Source organism: Trachinotus anak, unplaced genomic scaffold (genome assembly GCF_046630095.1).
Source record: "Trachinotus anak isolate AG129_WGS33_773 ecotype Australia unplaced genomic scaffold, CSIRO_AGI_Tana_v1 ptg000012l, whole genome shotgun sequence".
NCBI lineage: Eukaryota > Metazoa > Chordata > Actinopteri > Carangiformes > Carangidae > Trachinotus > Trachinotus anak.
Genome location: NW_027273863.1, coordinates 3,365,749 through 3,390,697, shown reverse-complemented (window position 1 = coordinate 3,390,697; position 24,949 = coordinate 3,365,749). Strand labels below are relative to the sequence as shown.

The window sequence follows — 24,949 nt, the reverse complement described above, 5'->3', positions numbered from 1 at the left end:
CTCCTTCAGCGGCAATAAATATAGTTTGTTTGCAGTTATGGAGGCGAGGCTCAATGATTTGGAATCCCGGCTCCGCACCACGGAAACCACATCTTTAGCTTCTCCAGTTAGCCACCCCCCAGTAGATGGTGCGGACCGAGCGACTTCTGTAGCGCCTTCTCTCTCCCCAGCAGCAGCCGGGGGGTCAGGGCGGCTGGGTGACTGTTCGTAACAAGAAGGGCTTAATCCTAAACAAAAGCTCATGGCTCACCACCAACCTGTTCACATTTCTAACAGGTTCTCCCAACTCAGTGAAGCACCCGCTGGGAAACAAACTCTGGTCATTGGTAATTCTATTCTGAGAAATGTGAAGTTAGCGACACCAGCGGCAAATGCATTCCTGGGGCCAGAGCGGGCGACATTGAATCAAATCTGAAGCTGCTGGCTAAGGATACGCGTAAATAGAGTACGATTGTAATTCACGTCGGCAGTAATGACACCCGATTACGCCAATCTGAGATCACTAAGATTAATGTGGAGTCAGTGTGTACTTAAGCAAAAACAATGTCGGACTCCGTAGTGTTTTCTGGGCCCCTACCCAATCTGACCAGCGAAGACATCATCGTTCAACCGCTGGTTATCGAGGTGGTGTTCCGCCAACGATGTGGGCTTTGTTAATAACTGGTAGGCTTTCTGGGGAAGACCTGGTCTGATTAGACAAGACGGCATACTCCAGCTGGATGGAGCTGCTCTCATATCTAGAAATCTCACTGAGTTAATTAGAAAGCCAAAGCCATGACAATCAAGAGTTGTGACCAGGAGGCAGAGTTGCTGTCTACACACTTCTCTGCGCCTCTCTTAGAGCAGTCACCTGCCATTCACCCCCTCGGTCCCGACCACCTAAATTTAAATGTAATTAATCAAAAGTGAACTGAGGAGGAGTTAGACATGAAAACCTAATAAAAAATAACACAACTGTTATTCCAGAACCAAATAATAGGAAAATTAAATGTGGCTCATTGAATATCAGATCACTCTCATCTAAATCTCTACTAGTCAATGATCTGATAACTGATCATCATGTAGATCTGCTCTGTCTGACTGAAACCTGGCTGCAGCAGGATGAATATGTTAGTCTGAATTAATCAACACCCCCCACTCATGTTAACGTTCATATCCCTCGAAGCACAGGCCGAGGAGGGGTGGCAGCCATTTATCACTCCAATTTATTAATAAATCCTAAGCCTATGGTTAATCATAATTCATTTGAAAGCCTTATTCTTAGTGTGTCACACCCAAACTGGAAAACACAAAAACCAGTCCTACTAGTTACTGTATATCGTTAGTTAGTTCTCAGCACAGATGAAGTCATCATAGTGGGTCATTTTAACATTTGAAAGTGACAGCCTTGAGTAATGCATTTAATTCATTATTAGACTCAATTGGCTTTTCTCAGCATGTCAATGAACCCCCTCACTCTTTTAGCCATACCCTTGATCTGGCTCTGACTTATGGGATTGACATTGAATATCTAACACCATTTCCCCAAAACCCTCTTTTATCTGACCATTTTCTCATTCTGCAGGTATCTCTGCCTCTGGAGCAGCGGGATCCAGATATACCACTACTCATCATTACTATTAACCACTGTTATCTGTCATTATTATTGATAACACCATTACCTATACAACTGTTCCTGGTCTCTCTCTCTCTCTCTTTTCTCCTCTCTCCTCCCCCCACCCCCCCTTTTCTCCTCCTAAACTCATCCCGTTGAGGCAGATGGCCTATTGAATAAATTGAATTGAATCTTAAAGCTGGACTGGTTTGGATCAAGAAGATTGTTACGTAATAGGAATTCAGAGTCCTGCCTAAAGACCGTTCTTACTATACACTTAGATAAAAATGGAATTAGTGAGACAGGTCGATAGTTCTCCATATGAGCAGGGAAGTGTTCCTGAAGCCAGAGAATGCCGCATGTTGCTGATTCAGTGAAACTGAATCATTTACTGAAAGGGCGTGTTCAAAAAAATAGCAGTGCCGAGTTCAATTAGTGAGGTCATTGATTATGTGAAAAAAATAGGAGTTAAACAGGTGGCCCTTATTTAAGGATCAAGGCAACTGACGCTGCATATGCTGGCTGTGCATTTGTCCTTGAAAAACAGAGTAAAATGGGTCATTCAAGACACTGTTCAGAAGAAGAGCGTTCTTTGATTAAGAAAATAATAAAAGAGGGGAAAACCTATAAAGAAGTGCAGAAAATGATAGGCTGTTCAGCTAAAATGATATCAAATGCTTTAAAATGGCAGCCAAAACCAGAAAGGCGAGGAAGAAAAAGAAAAACGACTATTCGAATGGATCGGAGAATAACCAAAATGGCAAAGGCTCAGCCAATGATCAGCTCCAGGAGGATCAAAGAAGATCTAAGATTGCCTGTGAGTACTGTAACAATCAGACGACGTCTATGTGAAGCCAAGCTACCAGCAAGAAGCCCCCACACAGTCCCATTGTTAAAAAAAATACATGTGCTGAAGCGGTTACAATTTGCCAAAGAACACATTGACTGGCCTAAAAAGAAATGGCGTAATATTTTGTGGACTGATGAGAGTAAGATTGTTCTTTTTGGGTCTAAGGGCCACAGACAGTTTGTCAGACGTCCTGCAAACACTGCATTCAAGCCACAGTACACAGTGAAGATGGTGAAGCATGGTGGTGCAAGCATCATGATATGGGGATGTTTCTTGTACTATGGTGTTGGTTTTCAATTACTTTTTCCAATTTTCTTGCTTTGAAATAGAATGTGCAGTGTCCCCAATGCATTTGTGTTCATTAAAATACAATTTATTTGAAGAATTTTGAGGTTTACTCACCTTTTTAAACACACTGCTATTATTATGAACATAACTGTATATCAGCTGAGAGGTTAGTGTCCGGTGTGGGTGGTGGAGGACTGAGTAATGTTTTAAAGATGGAGAGTAGTTTCCGAGTGTCTGTGGTACTGCTGATCTTATCGTTATAGAAGGTAGTTTTGGCAGCCTGGATGTTGGATGAGAAGGAGGCTAGGAGTGACTGATAGCCCATGAGGTCAGCAGGGTCACTGGTTTTGCGCCATTTTCTCTCAACAGCTCTGAGATTGGTACGCAGTTTTCAAATGGTTTTTTTGAGCCAGCAGGTTTGGTGGATACCGGACACAGAGCATCCAGGGATGAGGTTAGGGTAGAGATACTCCGCAGCATCATCCCCTGCTGTTTGTGTGGCAGTATTTTATACACCTTTGCCCAGTGTTCTCCAGCCTATGAAAGCTATTTCCTGTCACTCATTCTCTCTCTCTCTCCCTCTCTTTATAGGCATCCCTGGTGGATATGTGACCTACCTCCACTGTTTTATACATTCTTTGTTTATCTTATGCACACATCCATGCTTTTCACTCACACATCATGCACTTCACACTGACCTTACTGACAGACACACTCGATTTATGATCATTTTGTTACGAATTACATTCTCATTGATTTGATTGTTAAATAAATACTTACATTTAATGTTAACATGGTGTGTCTCCCTCCTTGTCATGGCTGTAAGAGTCAGGCTGTGACAACCTCTAATGATTAAAACGTGGTAGTAGGAGGAAGCAACAGTTGCGTGAACGCCCATTTGTTGGAAATGAGGAGACCAGTCCCGCCTCCTTGGCCAGACAGCTGGGAGGTATGGGAAAATGTGTGGTTATTAGGAAGCACAGCTGTGGTAGCAGTGTTTTCAGGTTTGATCCAGGTCTCAGTGAGCGCCAGAACCTCAAGGGATAGCTGATTAGCATAGCCGGAAATTAAATCTGCTTTGTTAACTGCACACTGGCAGTTCCATAGGCCTACAGAAAAGGAGACACATATATCAGAGATTTGTTGCAGTGGTCAGAGATTAGCCAGATTCCTCTGCCTTCTTGCATAATGATTCTTTTTACATACAGAGACCAAAGGAATGGGGTCAAGACACATAGATACAGTGCTAAGTAGCACAGAGTTTTGAGTGCTCAAAGAGTGTAAGACAGAGCAGCTTGTGGCCTTGCTCAGTGGACTTGCACAGGTAGACTTGCTAGTCTTTACCCGAGTAGGTCTTCACACAAGGAGGGCTGCACACAATGGCCTCCGCTGACGCTTCAACAACAGTTTGTTACTCAAATAGTAAGAGGTTGAATGAACATAGCTGTTTTCACGTCAGATTTGATGCACCTGAGTACACCCTCTGAATTAGCAGCACAAAAGGATTGGTTTCTGGGGGATATAACAGATAATATCTGTGAATTAAGAAATAATGCACAGTTAATGTGCTTTCCAAATAGTAGCAAGGACACCTTACACAGGAATATCTGTGAATTAAGAAAGTAAGAAGTAGCACTTACGTTGCAACTGCAGCCTCCTCACACCCTTTGAGCTTAATTCAATAAATGGGTTCAGGCCACTGAGTGTTTGGTTCAGAGAATGGAATTTAGTGTTTTAGCAATTCAGGAAAACTTTACCTCTGATCATTACTGACAACTTATCCGAACACAGTACACAGAACTACCACGGGCAGGCACAACAAGAATGCTCTTATGTTATTGTAATAGTACCTCATGTCTGACGTAAAGAGCAGATCTGTACATCTGTTCATGTTCATTATTGCTGATGGGTTTTTTCTGCCAACACCAAGGGGTTTGAACAATAAGCCTCTGAGTGGCTCTACCATCTGTAAAATGAATCAAAAGCAGATGAATTTGTATATATGCTGTAACCATATTGTTAAAACAAAGACTGTGTAAAGACAATGAGCTGTAGCATACGCAACTAAAATTCATCCCCCTGGGAGTGCTGTAGCATTGAACCCCATGATTCACCCAAATAACCCATAATGTGTACGTTGCTCTTCTGCATGGCCTATGTACTCGACTGGGTCCACTCCTAGATTGTTTATTTCGGATTTCCTCAAACCTCAAAGAGAGAAGAGCTAAAAAAAAAATTGATAGAACAAGCAAACATGCATTGAGTCAAGCAGTCTAGTCAGGGTAGTAAGGGTTTTTGTAATTCTGGACCAGCATATAACATTAGCGCAAAATATACAGTAATACAGTGATTTTCTTGGTCTCATAAATAATACTCAAGCTATCTCCAGGCTGACTGGTCAACTGGTTGATATTGTCCGACCAACAACTAATTGAAGTTACAGTTTTTCTAACTCGCTTTGATACATTTCTCACATCATCCTTAACATTTGCAAAACAGTGAGTGCATTTCTCAGAACATTTAGTGCAAACTGCAAAACATCATGGATGACCTGCAAAAACAAGTATCTTGCTCAGAATCCTAAGTCTATGTCTCCAAAGTAAATATTTATGTCAGTGAACATGTCAGTGCCATCAGAATCACAAGTCCATGAATCATTGTTTATGGACAAGATATTCAAAATGGAATCATATTGTGAGGAAAGCATCTAGAATCTAGATGCTTTCCTCACAATATGATACTTCTAGATTATAGAAGTATCATGAGACACATTTAGATTGATAAACTGATAAGCAATTCTTAGGGACAGGGATCTGCAGTTACCTCCTGATTCAATGCTATCATGATACTTATATTAACTTGAATTTGATGACATATGTGTTTAACAAATACCATGAGAAAATTACAAAATTGAAGAAGGTGCTTGATGATCACACAATAAGAGAGCTTTAATCAAATTCACCAGATAATCTTGATGAAATTGAGAATTAATTTTAAGTAGACAAGTGACCCAACACTACAAATTAATTGTGGCATTGCCTAAGATTCCCATCCCTCCTGTTGAGTCCAAGTATTGAAATGGTTCTAAAAAGGAATGAAATAATCAAATATCAGTTAGGGCGAATTAGAGCATATTACAACCAAATTGCAGCCATAATCTTGGGCTGCCTTGAATTAATGAAGCAGTAAATCCAAGACGAGCACTAAATGTAACTGAAAGCAAAATAGGGCTGCTGAGAGCAGACTACACTTTAATACGAGGGAGGCTATGTCACAGTGACATTATTCATTACATATCAACCAAAACCTAAAACAAACAGTAGGATCCATAAAATGAGTCATATTTCACACTAACACACACTAACAATAATAAAGATTTTTTACCTGACAACAACATTTGCAGTAATCCCATCTAATGAAGTCATCGCAGCAGCATCACACCAGCAACTCCCATTGGGGGTATTCCATCAAGCAAGCTAAACGCAAATCCTGACTTATTTCTTTAAGTCTCGATAATTTTAGGAGAGTTCCGTTCCATTTACGTGGCTTACGGGAGTCCAAGCTAAGTAACCATGGTAATTTATGATACAGAACTAGCCAAGCTTAAGTTAGCGGTATTTCAAAGAATTCCATCCGTCAGAAACAGCGTACCAAACGATAGTTCCACCAAGCCTTGTCCTCACGTTTTTGTCATGTGAAAGACCACAATTTGACATGTATGAATTTGAACTAGCCTGTATTTTTACTTGGTTCCTAAGATTATGTATTATATCTTGTTAATTTGTTTAAATTAACTCAGGTCTACGTGAACTCTAAAAACTCTGTGGGGGACTGGTTAAGTGATTGTGCTATAGCATAAATGATTCAGGTTCAATTCCCGCCATTACATTATGATAATTATGCGGATTACTTTTATCAATTCCAAGAGAGAAAATTTTGAATTGCAGCAACAATTATACAAAAAATGACACTTTACACACCTCACACAATTTGCACATAACTCAAATGTGATTTGTAAGGCTATTAAGCCTACCCTTATTTCATAGGCCACAGGGGGCCGCCATGAACCCATAATGTAAGTGAAGTCTGTGTCACAATGAAATTCACAAGGACATTGCTGGAAAATTGTCAGCCTAATACCTTGCATTCAGGTGAGTTTGTTAATAGGTTGATTAATAGGTTCTTTAATAGGCCTACCCAGAGGACTAGGCTAGGCATATAAGCAGCAACCCTAACCCAATAGCTTGTTCTAAAAAACCTCAAGGAGCACACATCTAAAATCCCAAGAATGGCATGTCCTTTCCTCGAGGAGGGGCCTATTGATAGAGGCACTCAGATTTTACAACAAGCATGTGATCCACCTGCTCCAAGGGTCTTAAGAGACGGGCCTAACCCACTGGCCTTCCCTGATGAGTACCTGTGGGAGTAATAGTATAGTTTATCTGTGCAGTCTTCTTGAGCCACAGATCAGAAAACAGACTCAATGTAGCCAGGCCTTGAGCACCGTTAAGTCAGTTTGTATAGGTCTGCGATTCTTGGCATCAGGGACATTCTTACATACTGTGGGTGACGGAGGTCTATCCAAAGCAAATGCAGGGAGATAAGAAGGGTATACCTTGCCCTGAAGCAGTTCCTCAATATTTTTTATCACTTTCCCTAGCCATCTGCAAACACAAAGGATCAAAGAGGCATTTTATTCAGTTGCAGGTATGTGACAATTAAAATAATGTATATGACAATTATACTCACATGTGTCAGGTAGGAGCTTCTGTGGAGGATCCAGGAGCTGGATTGTGTCTCCAGAAACTAAAAGAAAATCATACAATTAAAATAAAGCCAACAGAATGATAGTGGAGGTAGGCTAAGCAGTCAGCAATTCCTTGTATGAACAGTTCACGGTCACCCTCAGGGGGCACCAGCCTTAACGGCGAAAGATAGCCAATATTGTACAGTCTCAAATTGGTTACTGTTGATTTGGAACTTTGATTAATAATTTAATTGATAATTACAACCAAAGTTGTAATTAGTTGACCTACACATCAAGAGTAAGTAAAGTTGAAGGATGTAAGTTCTACTGAAAAGAGGTTGGCAAGATTTTTCCTTGTGCAATATTAAAGACAATCTACTACTAATCTACTATCTACAAGTGTGTGTGTGTGTGTGTGTGTGTGTGTGTGTGTGTGTCACAAACAAAGGGAAGCTGGCCGACTCAAAATGGTCTCTGTGACCACATGACCTTAAAGCTACCAGCTGCTGAGTACACAAGGCATGTGGGGGAGGGAGAATGTGAGTTTTCCAGAGGAAGCCCCGGTTGCTCCTTTGTTCTTCTTGCTGTTGCTCCTGTTCTCGGGAATAAGCTGCAGACTTGGTGTTGTAGCAGCTGGCATTGAAGTAAACTTGTTCACTCTTGGTTCCTTAAGCAGGCACTCGCATTGCTGCTGTTGAGGAAGAGTAAAGTGGAGCAGTCTGCTGTGAGCTGTTGGTTTAGGTAGCAGTCTTATGCTAGCCTGGTGCTGGTAGCCTTGTTGCTCCTACAGCACCACAGCAAGGGCCAGAGAGAAGCGTGTGAACAGTGGACAGTGAGCGTTTGTATGAGAGGTACTCATCAGGTGTGAAAAGTGAAGGATTATGGGGAATAATGTTCACAGGGCCCTTTCTTTGTCTGTCGGACAAAGGAACATGTGGTCTCCCCCACACTGAATGATCTGAGTCCCAACATAACAAAGGAACATCATGTATTTCACATCAACTCACGAGTTTTGTGATATTCTTGCAGAGATTTGAGTTGGTTCCATTTGTAGTAAACAAATGTGGGTACTTTGTAGAAAAATTTGGAAACTCTAGCTCAAAAATTCAGTGACTTACAGGTGCTGAAGCAAAGTGTTACAACCATACGCAGCCTTCCCTACATCTACCTCTGTTGGCCTCAGTGACAACTGATGTGCTCTCTTCATCTTCATCCTAATATTAGTATTAATAATCATGTTGGCTGTGGGCTAATGAAAAACTAACTGTGAAACAACTCACTTAACAGCTGCATGAAGGTCACACACTGATGAAGGTTCTATAAGTACCAAAACACCATAGTGGACTGTGAAGGGTTATGAATTGATAAAAATCAGTTGAGCCAAATATAAAGGCCACCATGTACTACACACATATACTAAGACTAAGGGCTGGTGAGCTGCTACAGCTAGTACAATCAAACAGAAATCCACACCATACTCTAAAAATATCACTTTCACAGGTTTATACAGGATGAATTTTAGAATAGAGGAAATGTCAGGATGACAGGACCATGCTTTCTGCAGTACACCCACGTTAACTGGACCCAATTACAGACAAACATGAGGGCTGGAAGGTGCACTGAAAATACTTTAATACTGACACTGTCCAGAAACTTACAACAAACTGATGCTAAAAAATAGAAAAAAGGAACATATGGAAACACACGTGGGGACTGAACTGTAGCTAACTATGACAAACCAGACAAACCTATCTTTGTCCTGCATTTTCCCTCCAGTGTGATTGTCTTCCTCAGCCTGATGTGTTACACCTGTGTCAGGGAAGGAACAAATATCCAAACAGAAAGTGTGATTGTCTTCTTGTAATGAGAAAATGTAATCCATCATGTATGTGTGACCTCATTTTAACCTCTTTGTAGACGAGAAGCTGTTCCACTTAGACTCAACTTAACTGCCAGCTGGGGGTGGACACTGGATCATTCTCATTTCAAGGCTCTCACTTTGTGGGGACCTTTAATATCTGTGCTGAGCCCATTTGCAAATGCTGTGTTGAATAAAAACCACAAAGACAGGTCTGATTCTTTATCTTTTTCACAACATGTGGCATTTCTCCAGACTTAACCCCAACATCTAATCTCCTCAAAGTGAGAATAAATGTCTGGGAGGCTCAATGAGATCAAATTCATGATTGATTTATTGACATGACCAGTGTTATCAGAACATAATCAAACAAATGGTTTACACATTTCTACACCATATACACTAAATAAGACTGTATACAGTACATCTACAGTACACTGCAGTACCACTAAATACAGGCTGATATAATTAAAGAAAAACATACGTGGCACCAACTCATTTAAGTGAACATAAAGATAAAAGACTAGAAATGATAGTTTTACAGTGTCAAGTAATAGTGATTGTGAAAAACAGTAATATAATAATATAAAAATAATAACAAAATAAAAACAGTAATAATCAGTAAAAAAGTGGAATCATTTGGGGATGGATCAGGTCCAGATTCATGCTCCTCTGCTGGATTTCACTCAGCCAGTGCAAAAAAAGTAATGGTCTTGGTGCCAGCCAGATAATAAAAATAATAGTAATAATAATAATAACAATAAAAATAAAAATAAAAATGTCACCTGTGAACCTTCAGGTGTTGACGTTGTACACGTATGTTCACACAGGACTGAGTTTGCTGAAACATACAAATACATTTTGACACCTTAGTTTCAAACACACAGTCACTTAGCTGGATTAAAGCGCAATTCAGGTCAGCAGCGTCACAGAGACCGATGACATTTGATTCATTTGAATTGACACCTGTGGCACAAATTAAACACACCGTATGGACAGAAGGAGTCACACATATGTCAAGATGTGGTGTGACCAAATCCTGCTTTTCTGTTGATGTGTGTCAACCTGTGATGACATGCATTATTATTTTTCTTAGGACACCCCTCCACTAGAATATATAAATGTATCTTTTTTTTCAGCACAAAGACGGATTTTTTGCTACAAGATCACAGAGGGAATCAACACTGCTTCCGTTAACATGCAGAATAACACCTGGCTGAGTATGAGCCATAGAAAGTTATTCAGCTGACATGGGGTTAGGGTTAACCTTTAACCTTTTGACTGGGGCAGCTGTGGCTCAGGAGGTAGAGCTGGTCCTCCACTAATCAGAAGGTTGGTGGTTCCATGTCAAACTGTCCTTGGGCAAGATACTGAACCCCAAATTGACCCCTATGTTATACCATTGGTCTGTGAGTCAGTGTGTGTGTGTTTGAAAACTGCTATGTATAGAACAAGTGTTGTGTGAATGTGTGTGTGTGAACGGATGAATGTGAAAAACACTAATGCAGTCCATTTTACAAGTTACTTCCTCTTCTCAAATAACAAAATCAAATCTGATCCGTGTGGCTGACAGGTGAAATGATCAGAGGGGCAGAGTTCATGCCACCGTGATGAAGACCAGGGCTGAAGAAGGGACAGAGTTCCTCAGTGAAGCAGCAGTCAGTGAAGGAGTACAGATGAACTGCAGCATCTGGGTCATAAAAGGAGACCAGACCCTCCTCATAACTCACAAACACCCCCACCCTTTGAGGTCCTGGGTTCAGACTGAGGCTGACAACAGGGCTGGCTAGAGTAAGGTACTCGTTTCCATTCCTCAAACCCACCGCCCAGTAGCCGTTCACAGGGCTTAGTGGGATTATTCCCTTTCTGTTGACTGACCCTTTGACCACTCCAAGAGTCCAGTCCGTTTTCCCTCTAACCTGGACCTCGTAGTAAAATCTTCCAGAGGAGAAGTTCTGCTGTGCTAAAACAGTAGCATAAAGAGAAAATCTCTCCTTGTTGTCAGGCAGGTCCCTCCTCACCTCACCACAACTGACTTGTTTCCCATCATCAGACAGGATGAGCCAGGGATTAGCTGTCTGAGGTTCAAGAATCACATCCACTGCATAATGCTGGACCCTCTTCAGCCTGGCTTCATGAAGCAGCTGCTGCTTTCCTCTGCTGAGCATCTCCACTAGCTCATCCACAGCTTTCACCACAGTCCCTTCATAAGATGGTGGACAGACACTGACCTCTGTCCAGTCCTTGGTGCATAAAGCCATCCTCACAGAAGTGAAGCTCTGGAGGAGGAGAAGATGGTCTTGAGTGTGTGAGAGCTGCTGGACCTCAGCAGTTCTCAGTGTCAGCACAGAGATTTCTTGTTCCAGTTCACTGATGAGGTGGTTGGCCTGTTCATCTGTCATCTTACGCCTCTCTTCAATCCCTTCGATGAGCTCGTTCAGACCTCTCTCTGCAGTCTGCATCAGAACGGTGAAAATCTGAACACCATCTGCTATCTCTCTTTCTGCATCCTCCTTACAGTGCATCTTTAAGCATTTAATCTGCTGGATCTTCAGCTGTCGTTCCTGGATCATCTGCAGGATTTCAGCCTCTACCTGCTCCAGTTCTGTGCTCTTTGCTTCATATTCATCTTTCAGAGAAACAATGTTGTGTGCCACGTGTTCTGAAACAGTGCAGAGTGAGCACACACACGTGTGGTCAGTCCTACAGAACAGCTCTAATGGTTTTTTGTGCTTTGTACACACCCTGTCTTCTATGTTCACCACAGGATCCACCAGTGAATGTCTTTTCAGCGGGTCGGCTGTCAGATGAGGCTCCAGGTGAAAACCACAGTAGGAGGCAAAACACGTCAAGCATGACTTCAGAGCCTTCAGTTTTGTTCTGCTGCAGATGTCACAGGGGAGGTCCCCTGGTTTGGCCACTTGTATCTCTGAGCCTTTGTTTCCAGTCGACTGTCTGAACTCAGCAGCCATCTCAGATATGAAGGTGTTGACAGTCAGCTCAGGTCGTGTTTTAAAATATTTTTTACACATGGGGCACTGGCAGTGAACATTGTTCACATTCCAGTGCTGTGTGATGCAGTCTTTGCAGAAATTGTGTCCACATGGTATAGTGACAGGATCAGTGAAAACATCCAGACAGATGCAGCACAGGAACTGCTCCTCAGACAGCAGACAGCTGGTGGCTGACATGGTTACGCACTGAGAACAAAAGTGAAACTCAAATCACTTCAAATCTTCTACAGATACACAATCATCCTTAGAATCATTAAAACACGAGATAGGTCGTACATGATATGATTGTTATAGTACACTTTATGTAACAACCCTCCTCTGGCTCCCCATGTAATGTTTACAGAGAATTAGTGTCTTGATTTGTTTGTAGTTGTGAGTGTGTGAACCTGTTAAATATAACTGACTGTACCTTTGTGAGTTGAAGAGAAAAGTCTGATGATCCTGATAAAGTTTTTTAATCCTCAGACTCAGAGACTCATGTCGGCTCCTGCACAGCTAACGCTCACTTATAAACCAGGAAATGAGTCGCTGGAGCACTCCCCCACCCTCCACAGCTGCTCCACCTCCTTCAAGTGAGGGGTGTGTGTGTATGTGTGTGTGTCATTCAAAGTAGGCCTACCTGCTTTGTCTTCCTGTTTGGTTGTTGACAGGTTAGTCCCTTCAAACATCAGCTGCACTGCCTTAAGTATTTAATCAATCCTGTTTTGTTTATCACCACTGAATGACAGCAGCTGTGAACCTACATATGGCAGAGACTCTGCATGTGATGTGAAACTAGGTTGTTATTTACTTTATTGAGTGAGAGCATTTTCATACGTATACTGTAGATGTCATGATGTGATTGTGTTGAGCATATATCATACATCATAACATTCTCTGAGGTCCTGTGTTTAGGTGGATGTTTCAATTATTGTCCAAATTGCCTTTTTCTAAAAATCTGAGTACCCTGTAAAACGTGATGTCACTTATGTCATTATCACACATATACATCCTCCGAATATATGAATATTATATACATTTATAACATATATTACCCACAGCAAAATTTGTATATGTATATATATATATATATATATATATAAATAATGAATATTTATGCTGTGTTTATAAAAACAACATACAACATGAGATAAAAACTCTATTTTTTTTTTCACCTTAATTGTATTGACCCTACTGTATATAACATATATGAACAGGCTGTGGGATGGATATATATTTACAGAACATATGTATACAGTATAACATAAATTAGCATACATATTTGTATGGGCTAGATATATGTCAATATATGAAATTGTTCCAATTTCTAAGGGTTCATATATAATTCTTACATATGTGCTTTTATTTTATATGTTCATATATGTCATATATGGAAATTCAATATACTATATACATATATTACATTTACAACTATGGGTCATAATAACCTGCTGACAGACAGCCTATGAGTTTGTTTCTTACAGGAGGACAGTCTCTTCTGTTCAGACTTCATAGCTCCGGGTTCAGGATAAAGATCCTGGTCTGGTTTAGTGCCGAAAAAGTGAGAAGGAGAAAAAATAAAGTAGAAAAAATAAGTGTAAGCATCTGGCAAAGTAAACTCATCTATGGATTTGGCAAGATGGATCAAGTTTTAGTACTGACAGTGAGAGAGGAGACAAGAGAGTCTTTCTACAGCTCATCCTCGCCTATACACATCAAAGACGGCCCTATCACCAAATGTAAGCAAAGCATGCTTACATAGGCGTGTCCACAACACATATACGCTCTGTTACACACAACCAGAGTGAGCCGATCAGAAGAGAGGCTCAGAGCCTCTCTTCAGGGCCTCTCTTCAGAGCCTCTCTTCTGATTGGGTCACTGACATGTTGTTACTGGAGCTCCAGAGAGAAGCCTGAGAGAGCAGATGTAAAACTACACTGAGAGGGTTTTTGGTTCTTAAAACAACAAATATATCTTCTGATGGATATCAGCACTTCAGATAAGTTAAAATATGTAGCTTTAAGAAAGTGTTTTGGTTTGTAATGTGAAATCTTACCTTAACAGGTCCAGATAGGAGACTGAAAGAGAAAGTAAATGTTCATTATGTACTGAGGCTGTGAGTAAAAGGGAAAGTACCTGACACCCCAGACATAAAGAAGTAAATAGACAAGTTACTATAGATAGAAACAGAAAATCCTTAACCCTCTGAAGTCTGAGGCCTGTCAGCCACTTTCCATGTAGGTGGATGTAACTTCACAGTGTTATATATATATTTATATATACTGTATATTTCACCTATCTAAATAGCATTGATCTCAAAGAACTGCATATATGCACCAATAATCTGAGAAGTCTAAGAATGTCATTGATCTATTTTCTGTTTGAATCAACTGTAATGTAAAGATGCTGTTTTTATGTTATCAAGCTTCATCATAGTCAGCCACGAATCAGTTCAGTGTATCTGTAAAACTCAGCTACTTGAAGAGGTCCAGAGGATTGTGGCCGTCCCCTCAGCAGCACACCAGGCTCCTCAGGCAGGAAACACCACAGTGGTGGTGGAGCGTGGTCATCAAAGTCTGTCTGCTATCACAGTGGTTGACACGGCGCTTTTTTCCTGCAGATGCAATGTTCTCCACAGTTCTGCAATATAATGAATTAAAAACTGTTTCCCTTTGATTGTATGTTCAAGATTTTTTTAAATGATTTTTCAACCTCTGACATTCATAATAGTTTTTTTATTATTAGAACATTTCACTCTTTTGATGTGATTGCTGACAGACAGCCCCTTTATTAAAAAAAAACAAAACAGTCTCCACAACACTCCCATCCATCCACCAGAGACAAAGCCTGGTCCAAGGCTAGGTCCAGTGACACCCCTAATGATTGCTGTTTAATGTTTGTGACACAGTCTAAATCCTTGTCTGATGGTCTGAGCTCCAAATCCATAATTTACTCTCTTTAAATCTAGATAGGAGTCATGATGAAGAACAAGCATATATTTTTATCATCATCATAACAATCTATACATCAATAATAACAATAATAATAATAAAAATAATATCAATTATATTTCTGTGCTCTATGAGACAGAATAGTATGTGGTACAACAACCAGGTGAGAGGCAGACTGAAGCAGATCTGACACCAGAAAGTGAGATTACATTCAGTCAAATCAAACCACTGACAGAAGAAACAGAAGTTAACAGAGTAAGAAGTCAGGCCAAAATTTAAGTCAGCAAAGGAAAGTCTGAACAAAAACAGTCAAGTTGCAGCAGATGTGGCTTTAAGCATGAAATAAAAAATGTCCTGTGATTGGACAGACATGTAAATCATGCCACAAGAAAAATCATTTTTCCAAGATGTGTAAATCACAGGGTCAATGGCATCAACAAGGAAGGAAACTGCATGCAAGTGAGCAAAGTGAGAGTGGAAAAGAAATGTTCACTGGCACAGTAAACACTGAGTGAGAAAAACAGATCAGAGTGATGGAGTCTGCAGGATCTGAGGAAGGAAACTGGACTGAAAGTTTGAGAATAAATAATAAAGTTGTGACTTATAAACTGGACACTTGTCCAGACCGCAATGCAATGTCATTTAAAACATTTAATGTGCTCAATGTTGGAAGCAGACTCAGGGCACTAACATGTACTGTACACAAGGACCAAACACGACATTGAGTTTGAAATCACACAACAAGATGTTTTAATTATACTGGGAGGAGTCACGTGTGAAACTAGGCTCAGTCAGAGAGAGTGCACGATGTGGGAAAAGAGAATGACTTTCTTAAAGACTACAGTGATCTCTTTAATGGAATTGGTTGTTACCTGGTCAGCACCATACACCACACACCTGTTGTAATGCTCCCAGGGGGATTCCAGTGGCACTCAGGAACAGAGTAGTTGAGGAGCTAGATTGGGAGTAAGTAATAGTAAGGCAGACTGAGCCTATGGACTGGGTTAACAAGTATAGCAACTGTGGTCACACCCAGAAAAGTCTGTATCTGCATGGATCCAAAAGACTTGAACCAAGCTATCAAATGAGAACATTACTCATTGCTCACTGTCAAGGAAGTGGTTTCCTGTAGGCCAGATGCAAAGTATTTTTCTGTGCTAGATGCTCATCAGTGTTTCTGGCAGATTAAACTTGATGAAGAAAGCTTGAAGCTGTTCACCTTTAACACCCGTTCGCTGTTTGGGATTTCATCTGCACCAGAGGTATTTCAGAAGCCTAAGACTCATATGACTGAAGGTCTAGATGGTACTGTGAACATCATTGATGATTTGCTTCTTTGGGGAGACTCCCTGGAAAAGCATGACCACAGACTGAAGATGATGCTAGAGAGAGCAAGGGAGAACAACCTGAAACTGAAGGAAAGCAAGTGTGTTGTCAGAACAAATAAAATGAAATACACTGGACACACACTCAGCTCCAGTGGACTGAGACCAAATGAGGAAAAAGAAGTCAGAAGTCACTAAGTTGAGAGACACCACCACCAGCAGTGTCATAGTTGCAATGAAAACAATGTTTGCAAGGCATGGCATTCCTGATGTTGGTGTGGATAACAGTCCATAGTTTGTGAGTTCAAAGACTTTGTGGAAAGCTGGGAATTCAGGCATATCACATCTAGTCTAGGTCACACTCAGTCGAACAAGCAGTAAGAACTGTGTTATAATGGCGACCCCTACATCTCACTGTTGAAGTGTCGCTACATACCACTAGAAAGTGTAGGATTATCTCCAGCACATTGCTGATCGGCTGAAAGGAAAACTGCAAACCCCATCCTCACTGCTTACTCCAGAGGGAATCGTCCAAGTTTGTAGGGGCTTCAGAGAAAAGCAGGAGAGGCAAAAACCCTATTTTGACTGGCAAACAGGAAGATGGCCTGACCTGCAGGAGGGTGATAATGTCAAGGAGAAAAGAGGAGAGATGTGACTGTAGCAGAATAAAGATTTGTTGTAGCGGCTTTTGGCTTAAGAGGATCTTTCTGTCAGATCATTAGGTAATTATTGGCCAATCACCATAAGGGGACACACTATAAAAGCAGGTGACTCTCGGGTGCTCTTTCGTTCCTGCTGAGAGCGCGCACCTCGTTTCCGGTGCCCCTTGCTTCCGTTTTGCCGCAGGTAGGAGAGAATCTCCGTTGTTTGCAATTTGGCATGTCATTGTTGCGAGGCTGCTTATATTGGTTGCTTATGACTTTATAGATCTCCTGGCTGTTGCTTCCCGTGTTCTGAGCAGTGACCTTTCTGCTGATCACCGCTGGTAGGTTCCTCCCCAGTTTCATTGTGCCGCAAACTTCCTGCCGGTGGCATTTTACAAACAGTTTTGCTTTAGGTAATGACTGCTGTATCAGACTAGTGCCTGCAGATTCCCTTGTCTTCCTGCGGGTGAGAGCTCACGCTGCCCGATTGGTATGTAGCCTACTCTAACATTAGTTTTCTATTATTTATTTTTGTGGTCTAATTTGATCTGCATGTGTGGCGAGTGGAGGGGTGGAAAAGGGTGTACCGACAACGCCACCTGGGGAATTTCGCCCCAGGAGATAGCTCATATGAGATGGTTATATGGTTAAATTTACTATACACAGGTCTACACAGGTCCATATACCACGGGCAGAGACGTATTTGGAAAAGTAGAAAATTTATTTTACAACCAATTAAAATATCACTTGAACAGTACTGGCTCGTAATTACGTACTGGGGCCACAGAGCGGAATGAACAGGGCTGTGGAAGCTACGGCGGCCCAAAATCAAATCAAGAGGGAGGAATAACTAACCAAAAACACCCGTGACACTGCAAACACACACACCCACAAGGGGTTCGTGAAGAAAATACCACCACCAGGAATTGGGTCGCCGCCTGGCCCTCCGCACCTGTTCGCAAAGACAAGAAAGCAAGTTATAAAACTGGCCTCCCAGTTAATATGGCCCTTGATTGCTACCTAACACTCTTACACACACACACACACAATATACTTTAAGTAATTAAAAACAACAAACCATCAAACAAAGGTAAATAATGTTCCTTAAACAACAACAGTCAATGTTCAACAAATTAAACAAATGAATACAAAATAAATCTTTTCAAGGTTGATTAATGAACTAAACAGAATCCGTAAAGTAGCAATAGGCCCTGACGCCAGCTCTGTGAAGAGCCTTAGTACGTCGCTTCCCCACAGCTCAGAAGAGCTGAGGAGTCAAAACGGCTTCCGTGAGCCAAAACAGTCAGGGTGAACCAAACGCAGCCAAAACAGCCAGGGTGAACCAAACGCAGCCAAAACGGCAGTGGGTCCAGGAAATGGTGGCTTTAATAGTTTCTGGGCCTCACCAGCAGGGCATTACAGAGCGCCGAGAGGTCACGTGGGGACCGCGCCACAACGCCGACAGGCCCCCAGCAGGGCAGTTCAGCCCCATGACTCCAGCAGTCCGCCACACCGTGCGCCGAAGGAGAGCGCGCGTCGTTCTGGCGACACGCCAAAGACGCACTGATGCTGGGCACGCTGCACTGCGCTGAAGGGCAGAGCGTGCGTTATTATGGCAAAACGCTGAAGACGCTCTGGTGCCAGCACGCCACACGGCTTCACCACACCACTCCAGGCCACAGCCACCACCACGGACGAGCGGAACAGGAAGAGAGAGTGCGCGCCAGGTGTACCCAGGCCCCTATATATAAAGGTGCGCTCCCCGCCCACAAATCAGTGCCACAGGGTGACACAGCGCCCCACTGTGAGGAGGAGTCAGCCGTGCTCCGGCCACACATGCGTTGTAGGAACTGGCCTGCTGTTGGCGTGCGCAGCCTTATTGGAGAGATGGCTGCTGCCGTGGCGCACACAGCAGGGACGCTGCTGCTTTGCCTCTGGCTGTTTTCCTCCGAGTAGTTTGGCCTGTAATCGTTTAATGTTTGTTTTGTGTTTATTTTAACTTGGGCCCGTTTTTTAAGTGTGAATGGTAAGAAATGTGATCGTGCAGGATTCTATTTTGCGATGTTCTGATTTATTTGTAATTTCGTATCTACTTTTCCGTATAGTTGTTTACTTTTCTTATTGTTTGTATTATTTGTGATTTATTATTTGTTTCAGTAATACAGCTGCCATCTAAGCAGCCTTATTCAGGTATGGTTTACGTTGTGTGAGTGCAGTCACACAGCTGTTGATTCACAAATAGTCTTGTGTAGTTTATTTTGTTATACATATGATTTGTAAGATGATATTACTCTTCATTTCATGTTAATTTATATATCGTTATATATGTGCTGATTTATTAATTGAATTGATCATTTAGCACTAATTAGTTTCTTTTCTTTAGTTTATTTTCTATTAGTTTACTTTCCTTTTTTTTTCTCTGGTTACACCACTGGCAGGAGGCCATTTTGATTTTGCTTATAACCAGTGTCAAGGTTTCAGCATTTGGCCACTGTATGGTTTATATCTTATGTTGGAAGTTGTAATCCCCTAATCATGTTTTGTTTGTTTTAGGAGCTGGGGACCTGTGGTGGTGGTGGTGGGGCTGGTGTCCTTCTTTGGTGGTGGAGCCCTCTTTTTGTGTGCAGTGTCTTGAGTCTCCCAGTATTGACTCCACTTGTGTGGGTGTGTATGTATGTATGTGTGCTTTCGGATGACTTCTCCTGGGATCCCCCTTCTGTGGACGGATGACTTCTCCTGGGATCCCCCTTCTGTGGACCTACCCTACCACTAGTAAGCCCCTAAGCTCCAGTTACTTTCAGTTACCCTGCTACTGAGTGAATTGTGTTTTTAATGATCATCCTTATGTTACTAAATTGTTAATAAATATTATTGATGGATGGAACCATGTCTCCAGCCTCCTGAGTAGAACAAACCTGTATGCCTTTTTAAAATATCTGATATCAATTGAGGGTTCACAATTCCTTGGGTGAAATTCCCAGGGTGGCATTGTCGGATTACCGCATTTGTAATGTATAAAACCTAGAGGTGTGTATGTGTATTCTCCTCCCCCTAGCGCTCGCGCCGCCACATGACAATGAGCAACCAAGTCATAAACAGGAAAACAATAATTACATCAGTATTTCATTTTATTTTTAACACATAACTCAGAAATACTGAATAGTTGTTTTGCAAATGTAAGCAATTTTCTTTCTAGCAATTTTGTGGGATATGACATAACTTGCCTTGGCAGCTGCATCCCTGGATCCGTGAAGTTTTGTAAAAAATCCTTGTTGATTTTGCAGTTTAGCTAGCAAAGCATCTGACTCCTTGACCTGCTCTTCATCAGACAAGTTCTTGTATTTTTCTGCATGTTTGGTCGCGTAGTGACGATTTAAATTGTAGGCCCTGAACACAGTGACTTGTGCACCACAAACTAAGCACACAGCTTTTCCTTTGACTTCTGCAAAATAAATATTTTGCAGTCTGTGCCTTGTTAAAACTGAGGCATTCGGTATCAATCTTTCTTTTTTTCGCATGAGCTGATATTTTGAGGGTCTTTCGGTAAGCATTCACCTGCACATGCGTCCGTACATAAATAAAAGTCACACTTTCAAAATAAAAGCAGCACAGCGTGCATGGCGTGAACTAGTTTTCACTTACATTTCTTGTTTGTGAGTGACCACATGCGGGCTGGACAGGAAGGGTCAAGGGGCCGGATGTGGCCCGCGGGCTGTAAAAAGCCTAGGTCTGTCCTAACCTGAACACTGATCCCGGTGTCCACTAGAAATCACAGGTTACTACAACAAATGTTGATTGGAAGTTCAATTAACATCACATCAGCATTTACACTCAAAATCTCACTTTACCCAAAACAACCAACCAACTTCTGCAAACCAAGGAAATTCTGGGTTTCATCTTTCTTTATCAGCATCAAAGTTAAACAAGTCCCGACAAAGAGCATAAGGGGAAATGGTGGATGCAGTGGACGCCTCGAAGTCTTAGTGTCAAAATAAATGTCACTGGAACCAGTTTTCTGGTCTGGTTCTCCTGTGGTTGGTACTCCAAGCCTGCATGGAATCACAATAGTCCACATGTAAACAACTACAACACTGTCATTATACAAATGATCACATATCAGTAAACTGCAACTTTTATAAACTTGCGTCTAGAGGAAAAACACAGAGATGACTTACTGAAAACTGGAAGATCAAAGAATTATTAGATGAAGAGGCATGAAAGAAAGCAGAAAAGGTGTAGGGATGAAAGAAAATAAGATTACTGTGGTTGGTTTAGGCCAAGGTGAGGATTGAAACATCAACAGATTAGTGCAACGTAAACTGATAACCAAGAGAAGAGAGGAGGAGAAAAGAGAGCAGGGGGTGAAATTAAAAAAGGAAAAGACAGATTTTAGAGAGGGAGAGAGGGAGTTAGACTTTTTTTTGACTGAATCACATTAAAAACTGTCAGACATAGATAATCTTTTCAAGATAATTAGTAAAAGTGAGCTCTCCTTGATCAGAAACTTTGCATAGATTTTGGTCACATCCCCACTGCTGTTTGAAAACACCCATATTCATTGTGACTTTGTGGAAGCAGAACTTCAGCCTCAGTCTGGCTTTAACGTTCTGCCTCCACAAGGTCACAAAATCACATGTGGGCACATCCTGCAGTCTGTCTCTGCGTGTCAGGTAGATCGGCAGTTTGGTTTCTCCTATTAAAAAATGTAAAAGTTGGCACTTAGTTTTTCTGGTTTTGTTGTATGTGACTCCACCAATAAAAACAGGGGCAGAGAACACAACATTAAAAAGGTTAAAAATCCCAGTTAAAACAATGAACAGCTCTGTGAGTCTCCTGCACTCAGTAAAAACATGAAAAATCGTCTCTGCATAGATTCTGTAGACTGGTCTCTGGTCTCTGTATACTGCAGAAAGGACACTCATTTACAACACTGCTGTTTAAAACAGATAAAAAAGCATTGGTGGCGATAGCACCATGTAAAATCCTTCACTGAAGGTCTTTTTTTAGTGGAGGTTTGTAGAGAAGCTCAGCTTCTTCAAGTTGCCGACTTTCAGGAGAGGGCCACCAAGCTCCTCGGACCCAGGGCTCAGATGGAGGTCAGGGAAGGTGTCCGTGGGGTCGGGCTCAGCTCCTCCTCTACTGTGGTGTAGGAGGAGGCTCCTCTCCTTTACTGAGAGCTTTTGTTTCCAGAGCTCCAGCCTGGGCATCAGTGAGCGCTGGCCCCACTGCATCCACCAGCTGTTTTAAGGTGACAGTCTTACAACTGCACAGTGCCCCAATCAGCCCAGGCACGGTGTTGCTGCAGACATCTTGTCTGCCACTGCAGATCAGAGGTTCTTTTAACAGCCAGTGCAGACAGTCAGACTCTTGGATGTTCTTCCAATTAAAAAGTGCACAGGATTTAAAAACACCCTGATAAAATGGAGGCAACCCACTTAACTTTAAAAGTTTAAAATCAGTTAAAAACAGAGAAACTTCCAGTCCCATATTGTTCACACGCCTGAATATGCAGCTGGCCACATCCCTCCACACTAAATCAGAAGGCCCTGTTAGATACCTCTGAGTAAACTGTATCCCAAAAGTGGCTGTTCTTCTGGCCAGGTGGACCAGGCCCTGGCCCCCCTCCTCTCTGGATAAAAACAGAACTGACTGTGGCACCCCATGGAAACGATCCCAGAAAAAGTTGACCATTTTTGCCTGGATCTGAGCCACAGCAGAGAAGCTATGAGATTATTTAAAACCAACACTCTTACTCTGTCAGACATCAAAGGCTGAAGCCATCTCCATTTTGACAGTTTGCCTTCTGCTTTTTCAATGATATTTTTCCAATTTTTCTTCACCACATTTTCATTAACAAGATAGATGCCAAGGTATTTGATGCTGTCTCTCTTCCAGGTCAGGCTATGAGGGAGAATTGGGGGGCCTTCACGCCACTCACTGACAGCAAGGGCTTCACTCCACCGACACATCAAAAAACCTGCCAGTAATGTTGGCTACTGTATCAACATCATGCTGATCGTTTATAAAAACATCATCAGCATAAGCAGATAAAACCACATTACTATTAAAAATTACTATTAAAACCAGGTGAAAACAGATCTTGAACACTCTATGCACCCTAATAGGAGCACACAAGCTACTATTAATCTTAAGCACACTCTCAAATTACACTGTACAGCGCCTGGATCTTGGCTATGAGACCAGCGCTGAATCCAAACCTCTCCATGGTCTTCCAGAGGAAGCTGTGTTCAGTGCAGTCAAAAGCCTTTTCTTGATCTAATTAGATCAGCCCAGTATTTACCCCCACTGAACTGGAGACCTCCAAAACGTCCCAATGAGGTAGATGTTGCCTACCATGGACCTGCTAGGCACACAGTACGTCTGGTCCCGATGGATGATCTGCTCCATAGCTCATTTGTGATGAGTGACATTGAGTGTGTGCTGCTGATACAACAGTTAAATCTGAGTTTTACTATAGTCCCACCACTGCCTAGACAGGTAAACTCACTCTTCCTCTGTCTTAAACTAGTACATAAATAACTAAGCTTCTCTAAAACTTTGGTCAACAGCTAAAACCGAATTAAAATGCCAGTAGGCGCTTTTAGGTAAAATATTTCTAATAAAAACACTGCATACCAAAGTATGATCTGTAAAACTCACTGGCAAAATCTTACATGTTTTAAAAACACTAGGATGGTATTTAAAACAATAAAAACAGTCAAGATGAGCTAAAGACATCCTTTTGTCTCTAATGTGGGACCACGTGTACTGTCTGCAGATTGTGTGCAACCTCCATATGTCCACCAGGCCAAGGGAGGAGACCAGCTGCTTCAGAGCCTGCTTAGAGGTTGGATGAGGCTCTGCATGATTTAGATCTAAAATCTCATCTTCAGTACAGTTAAAATCCCCCCTTAAAACAAATAGTCAGTTGACCCACAATCTTTAATTTGTCATTAATGTTTTTTTTAAAAAGAGCTTCCTCTCTGCAACGTTATTGGGCACATACACAGTAAAATGATCAAAGCCAGTTTTGATCATTTTACTGTGCTAGATTTCATGTTAGTAGCATTCAAATTTAATTTCGGACGCAGCCAATTATTACCTTTACTTCTTTGGAGCTCCGAACTGTAACAGGGGTCCTCGGTGGTTGAGTTAGCCTATTTAGCTCAGCTGGACTCGAAGCCGACTGGCTTTTTACTACAAGCCTGGACATTCACTGTCGCTGAGAACATAATTCACGACCTTTCTACGAGCTTGTGTTCTGCTAGCATGCTGTGCCCTGTGCCTGCAGCTAATGACACACACCTACTGTCAACAACCAGCACACCTAACCACACACAGTGCCTACTCTACGGCATCATGAGTGGGTCACTGACAAACCTACATTCTTAAAGGAAAATTACATTTTTGTGTCATTGTTACATTCATTAAAAGGCGTTCCTCTGTGGAAAGCTGATCCATCCAACTGAATAAAAAAAATTTGCTGTCTTTTCAAATCCCCCCACTCACCCCCACTTGTACGCTTAAACTTGGGGGAAAAGGTATAGATTTGGTCCTTTTGCCATATTGGTCCATTCATGTGCCTTTCTTCATGAGCAGGAGTGCATATTTTTACCAAGGGGTTCAATTTTGATCCCTCCAGGGTACATTAACAAAATTTGTACCTTAAGGAACATAAATGAACCCCATCTGTACCCTA

The 24,949-nt window shown here is 41.8% G+C and overlaps 1 protein-coding gene across 1 annotated transcript; it reads right to left on the bottom strand.

The window, feature by feature from the left end:
- Nucleotides 1-9,653: 9,653 nt before the first annotated feature.
- LOC139629357 (E3 ubiquitin-protein ligase TRIM39-like) lies at nucleotides 9,654-13,187 on the bottom strand. Its single transcript, XM_071491921.1, has 2 exons — nucleotides 12,761-13,187; nucleotides 9,654-12,537 (listed from the first exon to the last, which is right to left on the bottom strand). Exon 2 carries the CDS (start codon nucleotides 12,526-12,528, stop codon nucleotides 10,885-10,887), a length of 1,644 nt encoding a protein of 547 aa, XP_071348022.1. The 5' UTR covers nucleotides 12,529-12,537; nucleotides 12,761-13,187; the 3' UTR covers nucleotides 9,654-10,884.
- Nucleotides 13,188-24,949: the final 11,762 nt, after the last annotated feature.